Raw genomic sequence first — 23,112 nt, 5'->3', positions numbered from 1 at the left:
TTTTCCAAAATTAGCTGGGAACCCTGACTCACACACTCGCCACGTAATGTCTTATGTGCACAAGGAAACTAATGGCACATACGTTGTTTCTAAACAGAGCCAGAATTGTGGTTCTCAATCGCAAAATAGAGTCATTTAACTCAATGTAACAAATCCAGGCCATGTTAAGGAAACCATGGATTTCCTCCCTTTTCTCTCGAATCACGCACAGGGAAAACTCCTCCTCTGGAACGCTTTCTCGGGAATTTAGAGAAAACTTCTTTTTTTTCCACAGGTATCTTTCAGTTAATTTTTTAGCTCCCAAATCAAAATTTTTAGCAACGCTTAACGTTTTAAACTTTGGTGCACGCCACCAATAAACTTCATAATTCTTTTTTTCAGAACTATCAGCTATGCGGCAGAAATTGACGTGCCTCATCTGCGGTAACTTGTACAAAAATGAAGCCTTTTTACAAGTTCATCGTAAGACCCATGAAACTGAAGGAAATTATTGTGAACTTTGCGGAAGGATCTTTCACCTCAGGTCTACCCTCCAGTGGCACATTCGAAACGAGCATGATATTATTTCCTCCTGAATCCTTTGTTCTGTTAGCGTTTCAACCATCATCTACGCTCTTTTCATACTTTCTCTAGTTGTCTCAGAGGTTACTGTTTCATTTAACCAGAAAACTGGAATGAGCTTGTCACAGAGCGACAGAGCACATGGGAGAATCTCATGAGCCGTCCGCAGCGCGCATGGCGCACGACCCACCTTTCCTTTTAACACTTCATCTAGCGTTGAGATTTCACTAATTACTTCACGTGACTAGTGTGTAATTTTAAAAGTCAAAAATTTAAAAAAAAAACTTTTAAAAAAAATTATACGGTTTACGAGTTCCACCGCCGAGGAGCTCTCCCCGCAAGAAATCGTTCACCACCCGCCCCCCGCCGGGAACGCGCACGGACGCCTTCAAACCTAAAGAGATACTGCACGCATTGCGCAATGCTTGAAGTATCCCTTTAGGTTTGTAGGCGTCAGTGCGCTTTTGCGCAGTTCGCAAAAACTTGCCCACAATTAGTAAGTCAGGGTGTTAAAATGTAGGCAATTTGACATCAAATTCGAAATTAGCAACTCAAAATACAGCAGTCACGAAACTTTCGTGATATTTCAGTCATTATCCGACTTATTTCTTCCTATTCTTGAATTCTGGACCATAGTGCTAGACTCAAGAAATTCTCCCCTGCGCTCAATCGGTTATAGAGGAGGGATAGGAGATATTAACTGGCCGATTATAGTTGTGTTGAGCAATCGCAGAAGCCCTTTTTTTCGTAAATTTATTTGTTTTGATAGTTTAGCTAATGTAAGCATTTCTGTATGGGATGTGTTTTATTAACAGCCTCGTGTATTCGAATTGCATTTCATAATAAATTTAAAAATATACTGGAAAATTATAGAATGAGCATTATTTTTCAAACGTGTTTGCGTCAGCGTTCTTGCATTTCGGAATATTTTACATTTCTTCACAATTTTTGGCGTAACTTTGTTGAAAAATTTCATAACACAGCACTGTGACACTTGACGATTCTTTTTTTCAGAGCAAGTGGATACAGTCATTGAACATGGTGGTATGAGAAATTTTTCATGCTCTGACTGTGGAGCATGCTACAAAAATGCGGACAGTTTGCGTGCCCATCGAAAAACCCATACGGGTGAAACTTACTGTCAACTCTGCAGAAAGACCCTGTCAACGAGGTTCAATCTCCGGATGCACATGATCAGTGCTCACAAAATATGCCTAAAGTGATGCTTTGTTTTGGAAAAGTTTCGACCATCACCATTGTTCTTATCATTTGTTTCTAAACTACATTAAAACACTCAGTTATGTTTGGTGAGAGTTGGAATGGGTTCGTTACATATGCAGAGATAAAAATGAGTCCTTCTTTATTTATTTAAAAAAAATTTATTTATTTGTTTCCAGGGGAAATTTCCCTTCAATTCTTTGCCAAAACTTCACCGTGCCCCCTGAGAATGATTTCCCTGTCATACATAAAAGCTTATTTTGTAACCGAAAAAAAAAAAAAAAAAAATGGCGATGATTTGTTTTCTGATTGACGTTTTTAATCATTTTAAAAGTAATTATTATTCATACAATGATTGAATTCTGTATTTTTCTAGAATTACTTTTTTCATTCCTCTTTTTTGCTCTTCACATTCAATGTAAGTTATTTCATCAGGTGTAGCTTGTTTAAAGTTAATCTTTTAAATATGAATGAGGAATTTGACCATCTTTGTGTGGTAAAGCTCTTTCCTTGTTTTAAGCGCTCAGCTGATAGGGAGCGCTTATTGATTTCAACCTTTCTTTAGAATTTTAGTGTACTAGTGGCAATGTTATCAAATGGTGCACTGGCTCATTTGGATCGCACCGGATAAGCGCCTCACATATTTAGAATAGACTAATGTGTGATACCTTTATTTAATGCTTCTGATATCGAACCGTGGAGGACAGTAATCTTTTTTCTATAATTTATTGGTTTAATGGTAGGGTAGTTTTCTCAAAATTGATCTTTGAAATTTTCATATCGGCGAGTTTTTTTCTCATTGGTGCTCATCTTCTTCGGGGAACTTAAAAACGCCCATACATAGAAAATGTTGTTATGGTAATGCTGTGATTGCAAAAATTAATACGTCTCTTTTCAGCTGAGTTCTTTTTAGATTTTTTCACAACCTCCGATGCGCCATCAATTGATAAAAATTGTAATTTTCACTTTAAACGCAGACTGACAGCTGAGCGCTTCTCTCATAACAATGTATAGAACTTTCTTGCTTGTTTTTTGTATTATTTTGAAGAATACAGACCAACAATTTTACAAAGCAAAGTGAAACGTTTATTTTAAATACCTCTTTTATACACATCATTACACATTAAGTCGACAATTTGTTTCTTCTCCATAAGAGAGGATTCACCAAAATATCTCAGTAATATTGCTGCAAGGTGCATGTTTGAGATTGTTTGATAATGCTGATTCAAATTTTAAGGTAATCTGAAAAAACCTAAAGTTGACTTTTTGAGTTCTAACACTTCTGCTTTTTTTTAGTCATTTAAATGAAAAATTCAGCTGAATTAGCGTTACTATATGATGCTTATATTTTCCTGATTTTTTATTACAGTTGCAATGGCAATGAACCACAGACCACACGTTTGCAATGTATGTGGAGCCTCTTATACTCACTCATCAAATCTAGCGAATCACAAAAAAGCACATACGGGTGATACATTCTGCAATTTGTGTCTTAGAGTTTTTGCGACCGTCCAGTCGTATCAGAGACATATGATGCGGCACAAGACATAGTCACCATCATGGATGCCTCATTATTTTGGTGGCACTTTCCAGAGAAACTTTACCACCTAGAGTAATAATTCATTTTAAAATTCATTATATGTACTTGTTCAAGAGAATAGACTACATTTTTTCAGGTTTCTTTGTTGAATTTTTTATGGCAAATTCGCTTCAGACTGAAGTAACAAAAAACATTTTGTCAGTTATCAAATTATGTATTTTACAGAACTTTGCAAAAAGTAAACTCAGATCCTTTTGTTGAATTTTGAATTATGGCGCGGCCACTGTGGTGTTTGAGAACAGTCCAATCAAATACCTGTATGGTGAAGGTGCATAGGAAAGATTATAATAGTAGACTTTAGATAGAAGGATGTGGTGTACCAAAAAATTAGGCCGTTATGTAATATGAGGTTCTTTGATATTGTGATTTACTGACGTCCAAAGCATGAATTCTGTAACTTGACTCCCGATCTTACAATTCCTTTTCAAACCAGATTCTCTGACCTAATCACCGTGGACCAATTTTTTTCTCTTTCGTTTTTCTTCTTTTATTTTTTTTTTAACAAAAATATAAAAAGTAGTGACACGAGGTCTTCCAGAAAGTTCAAGAACTTCATGTCCACTAGTTTGCCAGTTAAACTATCTTGTCACAAAAAAATAGAAAAATCTATGATTGAGTTACAGCACTCTTGCTTCATACAGCAGAATTGCCTGTGTGGTTCTTGTGAATCTTTACGTGTTGCACTGACTTTTCAACTCTGACAGAATTTTAAGTTTAAGTTTTCTTTTTTTTCTCAACTTCAACCATTTTATAAGTAATTTCACAATGTTAACCAAATGTTTATTTCAAATAAAGGTTTCAGAAGAATAGCTGTGCATTTAATTTAAAAAAAGATCTAACCTTACGAACTAGCCAGCCTTACCATTACCTCCGGTTGGCGTACAAAAAAAGAGCATCAGTCTTATTCGATCTTCTTGAAGAATAATTGATTTGATGTTCATGGTGTTCATTATTTGATGTTTTCAGAACACTTTACCTCGCAAACTCTAGCCAACAATGCAAAAGAGAAGCCATGGGTATGCGAAACTTGTGGTGCACGCTACAGACATCGCACTAATTTAGCCAACCATAGGAAAGTTCACACAGGCGAAACATACTGCGAAGAGTGCCAAAAAACATTCGCAACGAAGCAATCTCTGCAAAACCACAAACTCCTGACTCACAAGCAACCTTATTGGTCCTGATAGTGACTTTGACTTTCTGTTGTTTTTCTTACCCTGTTCTCATAGTAGACTTTGTGAAACTTTGACTTTATTTACTTAAAATTACGTTATTTTGTACTTCCGAATGCACCTACAGTCTTTGTATTCGGTTAAAGTCAAGTAAAATTCTGTTGACCCTCGTTTGAAAACTTAAGGAATAGTGTCTTGTTTTTTATTTCCTTTGTTAAAACCTTGTGACTTTTTTCTGGCATCACTCTCTGTAACGAATATGGTTGAAGCACCATGTAACGAATATGATGTGAGTTTCGATACTTAATTGTTCTTAATAAAAAATGTTCGGCACCAGTTGGATTTTTAGATCTGTAGATCCAACTAACTACGATACGGTGAATGAAATGAAGAGAAACACAATTTTTGACGCGGAATGTCTGTTTGTATTCGTAATGAACTTAGATACCTTAGATTTTACAAAAGAATGAAATTAATTGTCACACAAGTTTATAAGTTGCACAGTGTATGGAAAATGCACGATGTATCAGAGATCTGAATAAGGAACAAGACCTCGGGAGAAAAAGACCGTGAAGGAGTACAGGTCTAAGGTCATAGAATAAATAGACTACGTCAGTTAGTCTCTTTATTCTATGCTAGGGTCTACAAGTTGGAAAAAGACCGTAAAGCGAGGGACATAAGTCACGGGTCAGAAAGATGGAATAAGACCTCAATTTTTAGGCAACCCACGCTTATATATTCTTGCTGACGTCTCACGGGTGGTGAGACAACAAGGCTACGCGTGATTGGTTGGCTATAATCTATGTAGGTATCAGCTGCAAGTCTAGTCATTAAATTTATGGGACATTACTGAAGATTGTTGAAGGATAAAACTGAAAGTTGAAAAATGTACTGGATTGCGTGAGACTAAAGAGTTAAAATGAAAAATCTAAAATGTATGAGAACAATATGAGGAGGTATTGACACTCTCTGCTGGAAAGAATATCACATCCACCAAGATTTCAACTTAACAAACGATACAAAAAGTTGATTTGAAACAGCTAGAAATTTTATCTCAATTTGAATTGTTGCACATAGAAATGACGTATGCTCCATACTTTCGTAAAAAATTACAGATTCAAAAAGAGAAGAAAAAAATCGATGAAACCTAGCATTGGTGAACTTTATTCTAAAATGATCATGGAGGAAGTGTGAGAGGTTGCAGCCCTTTTTCATAGCATTTGTGATACCTACATTTCTCTCTGAATCTAGAAGTCATATAAAACCAAAAAAAAATGAATCAGTCGAAAAACTTCTTGGGTAAAGGATTGTTTCTCATGGAAGAGATGAATTAAGAACGGAAATTTTGAAACACCGCAATGGAGATACGTGGTTTCGCACTTCAGTCGGACCGATACGGACATCCAACAAGCTTAAATAGTTGCATCAAGTCCCCGTCACCTCAGACCAACGCGTCTGTCGATCGAATCAGTTACAGGTATAATGCGTAGGAAGTCAAAACGCCTTCAATTTTTTGAACGCAATACGGACATCCGTCGAGGTTGTATAGTTGTATCAAGGCGCCGTAGCAAGTGCGTCCCATTGTTTATCGTTACAGACGAATATAAGTTGAGAGAGGCCAGTCATGATGCCTTCAATTTTATACATACATATTTTCGGGCATAATGAGAGACGACGTTTCTCCATTTGCGACGTTGCAGACTTCCTTAGAAATTTTATTTTTCTTTCGAGAAGCTGGTCAACATGAAACTTAAATTCTCCATGATTTTTCGTATTCGATAGCAGAAGATTTAGTTCAAAACTTAAAGTCGTAAATTTGGATTGTTTCTCATGGAAGAGATGAATTAAGAACGGAAATTTTGAAACACCGCAATGGAGATACGTGGTTTCGCACTTCAGTCGGACCGATACGGACATCCAACAAGCTTAAATAGTTGCATCAAGTCCCCGTCACCGCCGACCAACGCGTCTGTCGATCGAATCTACTACAGGTACTATGCAGACTTCCTTAGAAATTTTATTTTTCTTTCGAGAAGCTGGTCAACATGAAACTTAAATTCTCCATGATTTTTCGTATTCGATAGCAGAAGATTTGGTTCAAAATTTAAAGTCGTAAAGGCGCTGGAGACCCATATATACTTTTCTCAACTGTGTCCATTCTTATTTTATTTACAGATTTTTATGTGACAAAAATCTATTTTTTTTTTGTTGGTAAAAGTATCAAGGAGGCCAGAATCATCAATAGCATTTTTTGAATAAAGGATGGCTCTTGTAATGATCTTGCTGGAAAGAGACAATCTGTATCGAGTTTAACTGACTAAGATCTCATGGGCATCCATTTACTTTAAGACATTGTATCTAAAAAGGAATTATACTTATCAATTTTACAGGTTCTTCATTGAAAGCATTTGATGCAAATTCTGGTAGAATGCAAGTCCAAAATGTTCAACTAATTGGAGTTAGATACCAGTGCCCCCATTGCGCAGGGACGTTTAATTCGGCTCAGATTCTCTCTCGGCACATCTCGGCAAAACACACCGATATCCAAGAATTACTACTATGTACTTCATGTAATAAATGCCTCAAAACTAAATGGAGTCTATCAACTCATATCAGCCGTTATCATAACAGGAGATCTTCTTCTGAAATTTGATTGAAAATGTTTTCTTTTCAAATATTTATGCAAACAAAGATGCTCCATTGGTTTTTCCCTATCTCTTTTACTTACAAAAAATCACCGGCTCAATTTTACAGTGAATAGACTTTTTTTATAAAAAAAAAAAAATAAATATGTAAATAAATTATATTTGATTGGAAGAAACAATTTGACACATTGCACCACCCTGGCATGAAGTAGACAAAGTCATATGTCTGCTTACACTAAAATTATTGAACAGCGATACATGACGAGTGAAATAGCCACTGCCCACTAACTAAGTCCATGTATTTCATTTTCAGTGCGAATATAAAGTCAGGATAAATGCATCATATTCTCCCCTTTCATTTGTTTCTTTTAGTCCTTAATTCTTTTTCAATGCTCTCCAATTTTCAGACAGTAAACATGATTGTCTCTGCAACCGATAAAAATCATATCATGATAGACTATAGGTGAAGAAAAAACATCCCCAGAAAGAGCGAATTCTCCCAACTCAGTTCCTTTATCAAGAGAGAGTAATTTAAGAACTCCATTGGTGCTGACTAGAATCGTTGCAAACAAACTATGACCAGTTACTTTGTCATATTGTAAGGGAAAAATAAATGGAGAAGCAAAATATTTACAACCAAATTTGATTTTCCATGATTGGATGGGAGCGTCTTTGGTGATCACATAACAAACTGTAGTTCCTTCTTGCGTTGCACATAATAACACATTTTCAACACCATTGCAGGGTTCATTTACGATGTCAGCATACATTGGTTCGTTCAACTCAAAAGACCAAAGCTGGAACACACACAAAAAAAAACAAAGAAAATGAATTATCATCACAGTTTTTTTTTCTCCTTTTTTCTTCTTTGCACTCTTATTCTGACTTGGTAATAAACTTGGAGGAGGGATCTTCCTCTGTGACATTCACATGGAAATACAAAGTTATGGCCGTTCCATTAAAAATGGTGAACACTGTATGTAGTTTTTGAAAACAAGGACTCTTCAAAAAACTCCATAAAATTCCCGGTACGTTACAAACTAGTTTTTTGGATTTATGCCAAAAAGAAAAAAAAAATTACTATCAGCCTATTTTGACTGTGAACATCCAGCACTATATGGATCTCGATTGTAGTACTTGAAAATTTCTGCTCTTTTTCTACATTTTTAAGAAAATACTGCTCCGGTTTTTGCATGAAATTTCCAGCAAATGTTCTAGAGGGTATGAAACTTAAAGTATAAAACGAAACTAAGCACAAAAACAGATGATTAAATCTGCTTTATAGAAGTACAATGAGACAAGAGATTTGCAACATCACAAACAGGGGTGCGTATTTCAGTATTTTTACTGTTGATCGGCGAAAAGTTGCTGGATGAGGACAGAAAGAGGCACTATGAACGGTTGAGAGAACCGGATTTCCCTTAAACTCGTGGAAATAATAAGAAAAGAAGAGCATTGTAGGCAGTGATAGAAAATTACCTTGGCTCCTGTATCTGCTTGGAAACAAACACAGCACCCTTTGACGGATGCCACCAGCAACAGCCCCTGTTCCTCAAAGTAGCAAGGAGAAGAGAATATTGGTGTGAGCATTTCATGTGTCCACTTGATTCTCCGTCTGCAAATGTCGACAATATGAACATGGCCACTTAGAGTGCAGACGCAAATACAGCCAAGCCGTTTGAGGAGGAGTAAATTAGAATGAATACCTTTGTGGCCGACGAATAACTTCCATTTCAAATTGCCAGTCTGAAAACAAATGATTAATATTGAATTTATTTGTCTGATATTTTTCTATGAAATGTTTTCGATGAGTATTTTTCATAATTTAATGAAGCAAAAATCTCAAATTCGATGATCCAGCAGTTCCCTCATAAAAAAGATGTTAAGGTGGAGATTCTAAAACAGTGTGACAGGGAAAAGCCCTCTTTGCACAAAATTCCTCGATCATCACCCTGGCAAACAGCTTCGTCCCTCCTCCTTGTCCAGATACTTGACTAGAGACAGAATAGAAAAGCATGGTGAGTATAGGGATGATCTTCTAAGGACCAACAAGTCTTGTTCTATGTTTGTTCTAGAACTCTATGTCAGTTCTAGATAGACAGTGATGCGTTAAAAAGAAAAAAAAACACAAGGCATTTTGGTACCCTCACAGTTGATACTATAGTATCCACGTATATAGAGAGAAGGGCCATTTGTGTGTCGCTTTTTCATTCGTCGTAAAAGAGAGGCTGATACGATAAAATAAGATGGTGACATCACACAATCATTGAGTTCCTTTTACACAGAATTAGTGAAATTATAATGAAATTTCTCATAAATAATGTTATTATCTAGTAATAAAAGAAGTTTTGAACTGATTTTAGGTCATAATAGCATGTTAATTCCAATTGGATTGATTTAAACACAGAATACTAGAAAAAGTACATATTGAGTATTTTCCTTGAGAGGGTTGGCTTACATTTCCTGAAGCCCATTGATCAAAGAATGTTTTATACCGTTACGTATGACTGTATGAGCCTCATGATAGCCTACAACTCGTAAACCAATCAAGAAGCAGCAAAACTTTCTCATATTAGAATAATACAGATAGCTGCACTCTTCCTATACAGATGCTCTAATTGGCACCCCAAGCAAAATCATGCTTTTTGTGCCCCTCATGCCAGACCCGATTTTTTCCATCAGGTTTTTTTTCATAAATTAAAATTCACTAATCTCAGATTCTAAACACCTTCGCAATGCCGCTATTTTCAGCCGTGATGTAGCATTTTGGTCAGGTGCCTCTGCTCTTGTCAACCAAATAACATCGCCCAGTCGATTCCTCAAAGCTGTGACACTAATTGAATCGACGTATGCGAAAACGTCCGTTGTCCAATACAGGGTTTCATAATTGCGGTGGGTTTCTTTTGCCCCATAACACTGATGAATAGGATCGATCTCTTTTGTAAACGTTTGATTAGATTTAGAGAATTATATATAAAAATTTTTCTACATTCCTTACGGCATAAATCATCTTGTGTCATTAAGTTACAAAGAAATTGTCCACTCAAATTCTGAGACACAGTCTTGGACATCGTACGTTTTGGCATACGTCGATTCAATTACACAATCAGAAAGCGAATTCTCTATTCATACATATTTTAAAAATTCTTTTGTGAAAGGTCAAAAATGTTCCTCACCTCTTGCCCCAAACAGTACAAGTATAAGTCATAACTGGCGAAATAAACAGTCTGGGCCACTTGAAGTGCTCGTGATTTGATTAGACTCTGTGATTTGAAACACCAGATTATTTTTCCAGTGAGATTGTTAATTTTGCAGAATCGGCCATCAAAACAACCTGGAAGAGAGTAGGGAGAAAGTCAGAGCAAAAGGTACATGTACTTCAATAATTTACGCTTATCAGGCTCATCTTTCCTGATGCTTAGTTGTAAAAATGGGCACTGAACAGGGAGCGTACACATTAAAGAACTTAGTCAGATGCTCTTCAGAGGCTGTTCAAGTATTATTGCTAAAAAAATCAGCTATTTCCTCCATTTAAAACCCACATGAAATATCCACATTTAATCAAACAATACATTTTAATGCCAATTTGGTTCGCTTCCGTAGAACATGGTAAAATGATTGAAAAAATAATCGAGCTACAAGCTAAAAATAAATTAAACAAATAATAATTAAAACTACATAGAGATGAGAAATAAATGTTCCCTAATGTTTCCACTTGTAGCATTGACGAAGACCGCAGTTGTTGCCGGTCAAAACTTTTGTTTTGATTTGTTTTGTTTCCTGTAAGTTTTTTTATTATTCCTCATCTCTATGTAGTTTGAAAAATTATTTGTTTAATTTATTTTTGGCTTGTAGCTCGATTATTATTTCAACCATTTTAATCAAACAATATGGCAATCCTGAATGATGCAGACTTCATACGACTTTTTATTTCTTTGAAAAATACATAATCATCATTAGTACACAAAGTTAATTGGAATTTCTCTGCCCCTTTCAAAAATATCCTCAGAAAATTTTGTGCAGAAACGCTCCGCAATGTTTCCTACAAGAATAAAAAAAGGAGAAAATTTGAAGCACCACAATTAAGATATGTGTTTTTTTTTTTTTAATTTCACCATTGAATTGTATATACTTAAATATTTTGAAGAAGGGCAATAAAAAATTGACGGAACCAACCAATGTAGGAGAAACTTTCTGAACTCATTGGAGAAGACGAAACGCAAGCAGATGAAACTAAATCTGAACAAAAGTTGTAGGACGCTATTTGATCTCCTGAGAAACCGTCCAAAGTGGCAAACAACCCGTGGTGAGATGAGATCACTAAATGACTGCTGCATCTAAAAATTATATCAGAATAAAATAAGCGTATTTTACAAAGGACTGAGTGAAAAAGAAAGTTGAGGAACGAAAGCTATTGCAAAAGGCAGTATTCTAACTGCACAAGATGGTGTACGTCAGATACACCTAAAAATTAGGCTGCATGTCTGAAAATAAAGGATGCTGCACCAAACAAGGTGCCTGAAAAATTAGCACAACATTGATTTCCATTGCAACCTTCCTTCTTGTGAAAGTTTTTGAGTCGAATCAATATCGAAATATAGAAAGTTCTTGTGGCTCCTGAAAAGTTGCGAACGACGCCTTGAAATTAGACTTCTTGGCTACTTAACTGGCTTCCAAATTTTACTATGAAGTTAAAACACTAGCGAAATCATTGTTTTGTAAGCAAGAGGGGGATTATGTTGGTCACAGCAAAAAAGCTGTGATAGGCCACAAGACAAGCTGTAAATTTATGCATTGTGATTTTTTATCATAATTTCACAAAAAACATGATTTGTGCAATAAAAATTAGTGAAAGCAGCTTCTATTAACACTTCTTGATGCACAAAATCAAACGTCCTGAATTTGAAAATAAAACATCATCCAACTTGAGTTACACCTAGAGTTTTCATAGAAAAGTTTACAGTGGATCAATTTTTCAAAAATCAAGTTATCTGTCAACGGACAACTTTCAAATTGTTTTATTGATAAATGATAAGTTAGATATTGTCTCTGTGTAAAAAAAAAGGAAAAAGAACTTTGATGAATTTACCTGGAACTATGAAATATCGATGGAGAGTTGTCTACACATGACAAGAGATCTTTTTTCCAAATGATGCTGATTTTTAGCTTATTGAGGTTTGCACACTCAGGTGTTTTTATTTGAGCTAGATAATTAGTGTTTAAGTGAAGACCTCTCGCGATGACTGAACTGACATCTGAAGCCTTCAAGGATTTCCATCGATCTCTGAAAATTTTACAATTTCTCTTAAATAATGTTTTCTTGTTTGTTGATCTCGAGTAAATTACTTTGAGGTAGAATTTTTGAGAGTCACCTAATATTCTAGCTCTGAGGTGAAAGTTACCCTTTCTGAATGCATGTTTTTGCAGTTGAAGGAACCAGGATGAGTATTTGTACTTGTAACTTTTAAATTTTCCGGGAGGTTTTTTCCTGTGATGTTTCCACAATAACCATTTCAGTAACCGCAAGCTTTGAATGAAGGATCCATTTGACAAGAGTAAATTTAAAAGCTTGAACCGAGTCTTTCTTGGCAAATTATGATTCAAGGTAGATGTTAATTCAACTGCGATCAAAGAACTTCCTCCAACATCTTTGAAACCTCCTTGCGTTTCTAAGCCGTGTGATAGCCATGTATCTTTGAATCGTTCCAGCACTCTTTTGGAAGGTTCCAGGTTCTGTTGGTTGCTTTGATTAGAAACCAATTTCCTGCGCATTTCTTCCTCATTAAATTTACCTGACATAAAAAACATAAAGTTTTTAGCAAAACACTGAAAATTGAAACGTTCAAGCTCTTAGAAAACAGTTTAAAGGATTTGGAAAGGAAGAGATAAGAGTAAATACTCCGCTCAAAAAGTATGAGTCCGACCATTGGCGGATCCAGCAAATTGGCAACATTGCCTTTTCTCCATTTAAACCAATGAAAATGTATCGATTCTTGGAGGGGCCAAGTGCTCCGACAAGAATCGATTATTTAGCGTAGATTTACATGGAGGAAATCCAGTGTTGCCAAATTGCTGGATCCGCCTCTGAGTCCGACTAATCCTACTCTAATTGAGGTCTTTATGATAAGGTGTTGATTTTCACAGTGAAGTAATATTTCTACTGAAACTTCAACCTTGTAAACAATTCTGGACCAAGTTACTGAATGTGCACTATGATTAATTTCAAATAGTGTCCTCTCATTTTCAGCAGTCATTAAACTTGATGTTGCTTATCAATGAGTTTGTGCCGACTAAAGATAAGGGAAAAATCTCAAAACATGTCTGTCATTGCCATATGAAATAAGGAAGCACAAAAGAATCCAGAATTTTTAAAGTTTTGGTGAAAAACACTAGTGCTACCCTCGCAAATAAATTCTATGGATGTCTTTAAATTCTAGGTTTCAGATTGATTTGAGAACAATTATTTTCATGTTGTTGTGATGAATTCATACTTTTGTTATCAATTCTGCCTTCCATGATTACTGTGTAATTGTTATAACTATGCTGAAATAAAATTTGCCCCACTGGAAAATAAAAAATGTCATGCTTAAAGCAAGCAGTGTATTCAACTCAATTATATGACTTGAAGAATTACGGAATCATGCGAACAGCTTCTTTAACTCTCAGGTTTTTAAAGTGTGATTAGGTGAAAGTATAAAATTAGCAAAAGAAAGACAAAATGAAGAATTTGCAAGGGTCTGAAATTTGATGAATTTCATGTTTAAGTGGAATCTACTGAGTGAACTGAACACGGAGATACCTTTCATTCATTAATTGAGCAATTATTAGAGGAGATATGACAAAATAACCGATTCTACTAAAATACATAAGTTTAAATGGGAAATTCCGCCAGTCACTAGGCGGCATTTTCTCACTTTTAAAAATATTTTTAAAGCATTTCCCATGTCAGAAGAGAATTATAAAAAATACTGTGAAATCAGTCCTTTAAGCACTTTTAGATGAAGCAATAAAAAATTTAAGTGCAAATTCTCCATTTAAAGTAAAAAATTATAAATACAAATTAAATCATAAAAAAAGAAAGAAAGAAAACCTACAAACCATTATTTGTCACTGGAATTTCATCAACCAAAATTAGGCGGTAAAATGGAGGGATAAAACGTCCAAAGGTATGGTGAAAATGGGATCGAATTTTTGAAATTTCATGTTGGTCTCCGCTGCAATCTGAAGAAAACAAAACATACAGGATGTTCGATTCAGGTTCATGAATGCAATAACAAGCAGCAACTGAACTGCATTGGCTCATTTTATCTTCAATTTCTTGCAAGTTTACTTTGATGCCATAAAATTTGATGAACCGATCTTTCCTGCCATAAAAGTAAAAATGTCCCTGTGAAACCTGAAAAAAGAACGAATAGAACGGTTTTAAAGCATCATTTGTAAAGAGAAAAATATAACCTCAGGATTAGTTAGATGGTCATTTGTCATGGATTCAAAACTTGAAACAAGATTCAATGAAGCATATTTTTGAATACTTTGATTATATTAATTGATGAAATTACTTAGAATGGATTCAATCTAACAGAAGGCTTGATTACAGTACAGTGTTTTCAAAATCGGGCAACCTCTTTTTGCTACAAAAAATAGTGAAAATATGTACAGTAATAGAATACTCTAGATCATTCTCCTTTAAATTAGAAATTTTTTTGCTATTCTAAGAATTTCTTTGTTAATGATGAAGATGCAAAATTTTGAAAATATTGCAATTGAGTTAGTTCCCACTTAAATGCCATTCAACTGATGAGCAACAAAGTCACCTGGTAAAATCCTGGCTTCTAATTTGTTAAGAATTATGTTGCATCTTCGCTTCTCCTATAAATCCAAAATCACATGACTCATAAACAAAAGATATAGAGGCAATCTATGCATAGAGAAACATCTAGAGCCATTCTGGGGGGAATAAATGAAATCAGATCAATCAACTGAGACTTTTTCAGCTCTATCATAATTGGCAAAAATTTTTGTTCAATGAAGCAATTAAAGACTGTCGCACAAAAATTACCCACCTTCACTAAATCGCCTGTTTTGCGTTCTGTGGGGCAAGATGTCTCATCACTAACGAAGCATAATCTACTTTGTGTACCTAAAAATATTTAAACAAGAGGTCAGACGAAATTTAGTGACAGTTCCTCACCTTCCAAGCAAAGTATCACAGGCGCTATTTGTGATTAGGCACTGTGTTGCCAAACTATATTAACAAACAGAATCACCAGAAATGTTTACCTAATTTTTTGTCATCCTATTTCACCTATTTTGTCATCAAAGTTAGTCCCTGAAATTTACAGGACAGCAAGTGTTAAAGTTTAAAAGAAAAAATTAGAACAATATTCAAATGTTCGGCAACATAGCGTTCAACCATAAATGATGCTTGTGATAATTTAGCCAGAAGGTAACGAGTTGACCGACCATCCATTAGAAATTTGAATGATCAAAATTTCGAGTATTCTTAAAAAGTTCTTGACTTAAGAAATAACTAATTCTTTATTTAAAAAATAAAGAATAAACCACGAGAGATGCTCATCATATTGTCTCACCTTAAAATGGAAAACAAATATTCATTTTCAGTACACTTAAAAACTTAATGTCTTCATTAAAACAAAAACCTCAAAGACAGAAATTATTCGGTTTCGCTGGCCATTTAGATTTTTTCTCTGACTTTTCCAGATTGCCGTAAATTCCCTATTTTCGCAGGTGTCCCAGGCTGCAAAAAACCCTGAAATGTACATTTTGCATAGTTGTACAATTTTTTCCTCCAAAATGATATGGATATAACTTTGCAACAAATATTTGCGACTTTTAAATTGAGAGTTGCTTTTTTGCCCTAACATGAGATGGAAACTTGAGAAGATAAATAAATTCACTCACCTAAGATCAATTCGCTAATTTTATTTCCAGCACTGTCAGAGTATTCATTATCCACATCAATTTTCCAGTATGTGCTAGACAAAGGAATTCCAAGTGGGATTTTGTCCTCTGCTCCATCATAAATTTCATCAAAAGAGATTTTTGAATAAGAAGCCCAGCAAGACATCTCGGTCAAACCATAAAGGTTGAAAATCTCAGTTTTGTTCTTCGGCGATTTGAACGATTGTAAAATGTTGAAGGAGATACACTCTTCACCACCAAGGGCAAGAACTCTTAATTTTGTCTCGTCGTTCAATATTCTGCCACGAATTTCAGGCCCAGTCCATCGTCGGAACAAAGATGGAGTAGTTTGGAGAATGGACAGTTGGTGACCTTTCAACACATTCGGCAAATCTTGTGAGGGAAATAAGGTATCCAGTAAAAGTCCTGGATGAGCTTTGATGGAGTTTCCAAGAATAATCACATTAGCACCTGTTGTAATTGCAAGGAAAATATCAACTATACTTGGATCAAAAGTGAGGGGTGCGGAGAGGAGTACAGAATCGTGTTCATTTATGCTGAAAAGTTTCCTGTAAAAAGTAGAAAAATGATGTCAATAATCGGATCAGGTGGTGTTAATGATGCATTTTACACTAGTTTTGACAAAAAATATCATAGGTATTAAACAAGCTGAAAGAATAGGGCAAAAGAGCAAAGAGCTTACATAGTTACGTTCACGGCTTATAAGATTGAGAACAATTTTCTTCTTCTTCAAACCGGCCACTAAAAGATTTACTTAACTGCCTGAGCGAGGTGAATTTCTGAGCACAAAAGTGTCCTCTTTGAATCAAAGGGCGTTGAGGGCAGAGGATTTGGTGAATTTTTTTGAGAAGTTGGAGTTTTGGTCATGTCATGTAAAACTCTTCTAGAGGTGCATATACTTTGCACAGAGACTGAGTGCTGGCGCTCATTTCCCCCTTAATATTTTATTTAAAAATGTATCTATCCTAAGCTTCAATGAAATTTTTGGATTTCATACTGGTTTTTTGCAGAGTAAAAAAAAAAAAAAAATCGCTCGGCTGCTTCACCTGTAATACCCTTCAATTTATGTAGAATGTAATTTGAATAAAAACTTTAATTTAAGATGAGTTGAGTGCTGGAGTGAAGGGATGTCAAAATCTTTGTTAGTTGATTTTAAGAATTTTTAAATATGCTCTTGCAGGGTGTCTACTAAAGCAGCCTGGCCAAAAATCAGTACTTTTAAGGTACTTTTCCAATGCATTCCCAAGAAATTCAGTACCTCCTTACCAGAAAAAATAGTGCTATTTTAGTACCTACAATTGACGAAATTCGAAAAATTTGAAAATCTCCCTCAAATCGCGACAAAAATTAAAAAAAAAAATTCCGGACCTACATGTGGAATTTCCGCACTTTTCTAATAGTCCCGGACTGTCCTTTAAAAATCAGTACTATTTCCGCACTTTTCGAAAATTCCGGACCTGTAGACACCCCTGTCTTGATGTTCTGTGAGAAATTTTGACTGGCAAGAAAAAAATTTGTCGGTACCTCCTACATTCCCACTAATTTTGAAAGCTCTACTTTCATTTTCAGATTGTCTCTACAAGTCAAGAATATTCTTGAATTTCCTTCTTTTTTTCTTCTTGAAATTCTTTTTGGGAAGATAGTTGTTTGATAGTTCACTGTAGATGCTCCCTTGCGGACATAAGAATTTAGGCAGAAAGAAAGATATCTAGAAGGACTAAAATTGAAATGGTAACACTTGGTAGAGCCTCTCTGTATCTCATTAGCTCATATCACGCTGAACTGTAGAGTCATGAGATTTTGGCATCTTTACATGACTTTCCCACAATTGAATCAGTGAGAACGAAAACACACCATCTCGGTAACTTGAAAATGGTCACTTTTCACTAAGGACAGACAATTTTCATGAAAGTCATTGAAGTTACCGTATCTGTCCCAACTTAAACATTTAAAGTTTCCTCAAGTACTTGCTTTTAGGCACCAAAAATATTTTTCTTAGACTAACCTCTTCACCTAATATGCAGTTTGGTGTGTGTCTTGATCATTTTCATTTTTTCGAGTTGGTGTGTTTTCGTTCTCACTGATTCAATTATGGGGCTAAAATTGCATTAAAGCAAATACTGTGCAGGCAGTCGGCATTGTGAACCTGTTATTAATTTTGTGCTTTTTCTAGGTTCGAGGGACCTGTTTACTCAGGAGTTTTTCATACTGGACAAGGAAAGACCTCACACCTGCCGCATCTGTGGTGCTAGTTACAAGAACTACCGCCATCTTCAAGACCACAGAAAGTGTCACACTGGAGAAACTTTCTGCCGTGTCTGCAAGAAGAATTTCTCCAACAAGGCCAATTTTCGCATGCATGTGCTCATGGTTCATAAAACAAATGTTTGATGAAATTTTATGAGTGTTTTCAAGCTGTTTAGTATTTGCTTTCCCATGCAAACTAGAATAACACACAGAGGAATTACGGAAGATGGGGTTTTATATGGGAATATGAATCAGTATTAAAATCGGGTACGGCAGCACTTCAAAAAAATCTACTAGAGAATTCTTAAAACCAATATATTCACAAAGTTTCATACAGATTTCGTCCACAGTTGTTTCTGATTCTGGCCTCTCTAATTTGAAACAAATGCCAATTCCGTGGACAATTTCTCTATGGTTGAGAGAAAAATGCAAGTGTAATGTACTTTACTCCCCTCTGTGATGCGAAAAATGAGAGGCAATTGAACAGGTATTTTTCTTGGGGGCCCTAGCATCAAAATTCAAGTTTCGAGGAAAATGGAAAAAAGAGTGTTATTCAGCATGCATTCTATCTTTTGAGCTTAGGTTTAATTGGTATTTTTAGGCTCAAAAGATTGAGGGCACACTGAATGGCACAATTTTTTCAATTTTCTCTAAACTTTGATTTTGGCACTTGGGCCCTTAGGAAAAATATTGGTTCAATTTTGTGGAGGGCCCCTCAATATTTCAAAATAAAGAGAGTAATTCCTGTTGCAATATGAAGTATTGAAAGTAAATATAACTTTCCCCCTATTAACAGAAAAAAAGACAACTCAATCCCTCTCCGATTTGACGCTGATTGATTGCACTTGGTATATGTATAAATATTTTTAAGCTTTGTTAGATTGTCAACAAGTAAACAAATTCGAGTTTTCTGAAAAATTTTAATTATATATATTTTTGGTACAATTTTCGGATTCATAATTGGAATAAATAATTTGTTATATTTTTTTTATAAAAATAAAATAATTTGTCTTCAAGTTTTGGATTTTAATTCATTGAAATTCGTTATGTAGGTACTTTAATCGAAATTTTTTTTTATTGTTTTAAAATTTTTTTCCAATTAAGAACCTTCATAATTTGAACAAATTTCTCGAGAAATACCCCGAGTTGTGGAGAGACGAACATATTTACTCTTAATTTTATTTTTATTTAATACTTGTCATTCAGCCCTTATGCTGTAAATAAAGAAATAAAAACTATTCCAAGGGAAAACTTACTTGAAATCATCAATGTTGGGTAGAATACAATCTTGTGTTACACGGACAATTTTCTTACTGCCCATGGTGCCGGAGGTTTGCATGGCATAAACAAAGGGAACCGTCTGACTATCACTTACGATGCATTTTTCTCCGTTCCATTTGCACAGAAGAATATTTTTGCAAAAAATAGTAAACTTGTGAATAACTTGAAAACGGCAGTCTGAATGGTCCTCTAAATCCTCAAGAAGCTCCATAAAAATATACTGCACTCCCAGTTTATTGCAACAGCCGTTACTTGAAAATGATGCAGAAATTTCAGACTGTGGAATGAAAACGAATGCTGACTCATTCTTCAGAACCCTGTAAAGTCATAATAAAATTCAAGTCCCAGAAAACAAAGTGGAAAAATTTATTTTGAAAAAGAGATCGAAATGACAATGATGATAATGAATGATTGAGGAACTTTTAGAGATCAATGGTCCAAGAATTCGGGGAGTCATAGGCAGATGTAATGGCAACTTCATTTTTGAAACTTGATAAAAGTGGTCCTACCCAAAACAAAAGGGCTGTTCCTGTATTGTTCTTTATGCCACGCTTTAGAATGGTAAAAGTCAAAGCTGATGCATTGAAAGGTACGGCCACTAAATCAGTCAGTTGAAAATATAGGAACCTAATTAGTCAAGCTTACTGGAATGAAGAAAAACTTAAATGTATTCGGTAACTCCTTCATTGAGAGGATACGATATTGCAAAGGGGACCAAATCTATTTAAACTCTGCCTGGATAATTTTTTTGATATAATAACTAATTTTGTAAGAGTTTTTTAAAACTCGAACCTCACTTTTTGCATTTATTTTCCCAAATAACTTTCCAAGACCTCAAAGTATCCTCATTAGGCAGATACCTGACAATCAGTGATCTCATTGGGTCCTTTCAATGGAGCTCTGATACTAACAAATTTGATGGAGAAAAAGTACATTATTTCTTCTTTTTTCATTTGTCCTCTTAATATAAATTTACCAATAACTGCTTTTTGTCTTGAAAATCTGAATATTATTATGTGAATTGCAACTTATGCAGACACATTTTGTTCAAAATCACTAGTTATTCTATTTTTTCAACAATATTACGTCTCCTTCATTCACCACATGCTTCCATTGAAAAAGCAATAGATACTATGATGATACATACCCCAATGACAGTGCGATATGAATCGCATCCTGATCTGTGAATGCAATAGCGATAAATTTTGTTGTTTTGGTTTGATCGCAGTCAAAGCAGTGTTCCAAAAATTGACCAACAATTGAAGAGGCTTCAAGTAAATCCTCATAGGTCCAAAGAGTCGTTCTTCTTCCATCAAAACAAATGAGAGCATCGCGTTTAGGGAACTCAAGAGAAATATTTTTAAAACGGTGGAATAACTCTGAAAATCAAACAGAAAGACAGAAGAAAAAGTTGTGGTTAGAAAAAATTCTACAAATGTTTAAATTCACTTGCATGTTGTTTTTTAAAGGGACTATATTTTGCTGGCTTAATGTTACTCCAAGAATGCTGGAGCTAGAGGCGGTGAAACACAAACCCAACGTAAAAAATTTCTTTTAAATTTTTGTACAGCTTCCTATTAAAGTATTAGATGCAATGATTACTTTTTCAAAGAGATTTCCCATCTTCTCCCTGAGGTGAAAGCAACGTGAGGTTATTATTATTAAACAGTTTAGTCCATAGAAACTACCACAAAGCAACTGTTGAAATTTCCATTCAATTCAATTCAATTTATTTAATTCTTTCAGTTTAAAATGTACAAAAATAGTTACGATCAACTTAACTCATCCGTGAGTTTAACTCGTATGGATGAGTCAGTTTTACATATTTAATTTAAATTTGAATTTGTATTCTATGGTAAATACAATAAAGAAATTTGTATATAAATGGGTTACATTTGCTTTTTACTTTATAATTTATCTGGGTTAAATTTAAAGGTTGGCTAGGCCCTCGTTCTGATTTCCTTTGCTTTCACCTACCAGCTTAAAATTTGTATTACAGAAATAGTTGGATACAAAAATTAGTTAGATACAATTGGATTGCACTTTGCAAAAAGGAACCAAGAGAATTCCATTGTTGCCAGGATTGTGCAACTTACATTCTTCGCTAAAAATAGAAACAAGTTGCAAAAATCTAGCAACACTGAAACGCTCTTAGCTCCCCCCTGCAAAGTGCAATCCAATTGTTCTTGAAAATACAATGAATTATTTACTATTTGTGAGTTTACTCTAGGATTGATTTGGTTAATTAAGTAGTGCACTTAACTGTATTCCCAACGTTTCGCTTAGAGACTAGATTTCTAATCTAGACTTCTAATCTGGGTTGTTCAACTCTTACTTGGCTAAAATTTCTAAAATTATATTTTACTTCTTTTTGTGGGAGTGGCTCTGTTTGGAATTGTGGTATTAGTCTTTTCAGTTCTCTTTTGCACAGCTCGTCAAAACCTTTCACATTCATTAGGTCGCATAATTCAGCCGACGGATAAGTCTGGGGTAGGTTTAATATAGTCTTTATAGCCCTTCTTTCAAGTCTTAAGATTGGCTTAAGGATGTTGCTACTGGCATCCCCATAGACCGCTATGCCATAATTGAGAACTGATTGAGAATCAAAATACCTGCTAGAGTCCATGCCAAATAAGTTGATGCGCTTCTAGACTGCAACAGAAGAGTGTCTGATGTCACTTTAACATGTGAAGTAAATATATGAAGCAAAGTTGCGGATCTTCTGTCGCTAAAAGTTGATTGCCTTATTTGGCATGGACTCCATATTTCAATGAAATTTTAGCACTTCCAAGTGCAGAAGTGCGTATCTCGGAAAACACGATTTACCATGAGAGTAAAAAAAACTGTCTACATTCCTCTTTATTGTTAGCCTGAGATACGCTAAAAAAGCTCTGCGGTTTTAGGTGACTTCCCGAATTTTTTTCTATTATAGTCTCTTGCTGGCAGATAGATGACATCTTCAACAACACGTTTGAAACTCAAAACTGTCAAAAATTGAGATACTCACTTCTGCACTTTTACCATCGGTATGAATATTGAGTGATATCGAGCGCAGTTCCTGCCAAAAAACTTCATCCACTTCCAGAGTGTGATCGGAGATCAGCCATTCTGATTCTTGTATTTATCTTCAATATTAAATTGAAGAAAGCTGATCTTCTGTCACACTCTTAAAAAGCGCATAAACTTATTTACTGTAGACTGAAAGCGCTCTTGGGAAAAGGGGTATGTATATTGTATACAACAAGGAAATCAAGTGTCTAAACTGAAAGGTAAAGGATAAAAGTATTGGATCTTCTCTTACCCATTTGACTTTAGCACTGGGAAAAACATGTCATTTTCAGTAAAATTAAAAGAGTTTCTTCATGAACGTCAGGACAACACAAGTCACCGAGTGTGACATTTTTGAGGTTATGTTATTGTTAAATACAATTTTTAACCTCAAAAA

At 35.1% G+C, this 23,112-nt stretch overlaps 1 protein-coding gene across 3 annotated transcripts; it reads right to left on the bottom strand.

Annotated features, from left to right (window-relative positions):
• Positions 1-2,842: 2,842 nt before the first annotated feature.
• Aasdh (Aminoadipate-semialdehyde dehydrogenase) lies at positions 2,843-23,112 on the bottom strand. 3 transcript variants are annotated; one of them, XM_019060687.2, is made up of 11 exons: positions 22,969-23,112; positions 20,815-21,046; positions 19,643-19,984; positions 16,119-16,687; positions 15,260-15,336; positions 14,295-14,592; positions 12,286-12,988; positions 11,373-11,533; positions 10,373-10,530; positions 8,676-8,942; positions 2,843-7,993 (listed from the first exon to the last, which is right to left on the bottom strand). In XM_019060687.2, the coding sequence occupies exons 1-11, from the start codon at positions 22,970-22,972 to the stop codon at positions 7,583-7,585; spliced, it is 3,222 nt and encodes a 1,073-aa protein (XP_018916232.2). In that variant the 5' UTR covers positions 22,973-23,112; the 3' UTR covers positions 2,843-7,582. The 3 variants fall into 3 exon arrangements, with proteins under 3 accessions (XP_018916232.2, XP_072157202.1, XP_018916233.2); XM_072301101.1 differs by lacking the exon at positions 22,969-23,112 and adding an exon at positions 22,675-22,886; XM_019060688.2 differs by lacking the exon at positions 22,969-23,112 and adding an exon at positions 22,675-22,886 and having other exon boundaries at positions 19,643-19,944.

This window comes from Bemisia tabaci, chromosome 5 (assembly GCF_918797505.1).
Source record: "Bemisia tabaci chromosome 5, PGI_BMITA_v3".
Taxonomy (NCBI): Eukaryota; Metazoa; Arthropoda; class Insecta; order Hemiptera; family Aleyrodidae; genus Bemisia; species Bemisia tabaci.
This window is presented reverse-complemented; position numbering and strand designations above follow the sequence as displayed.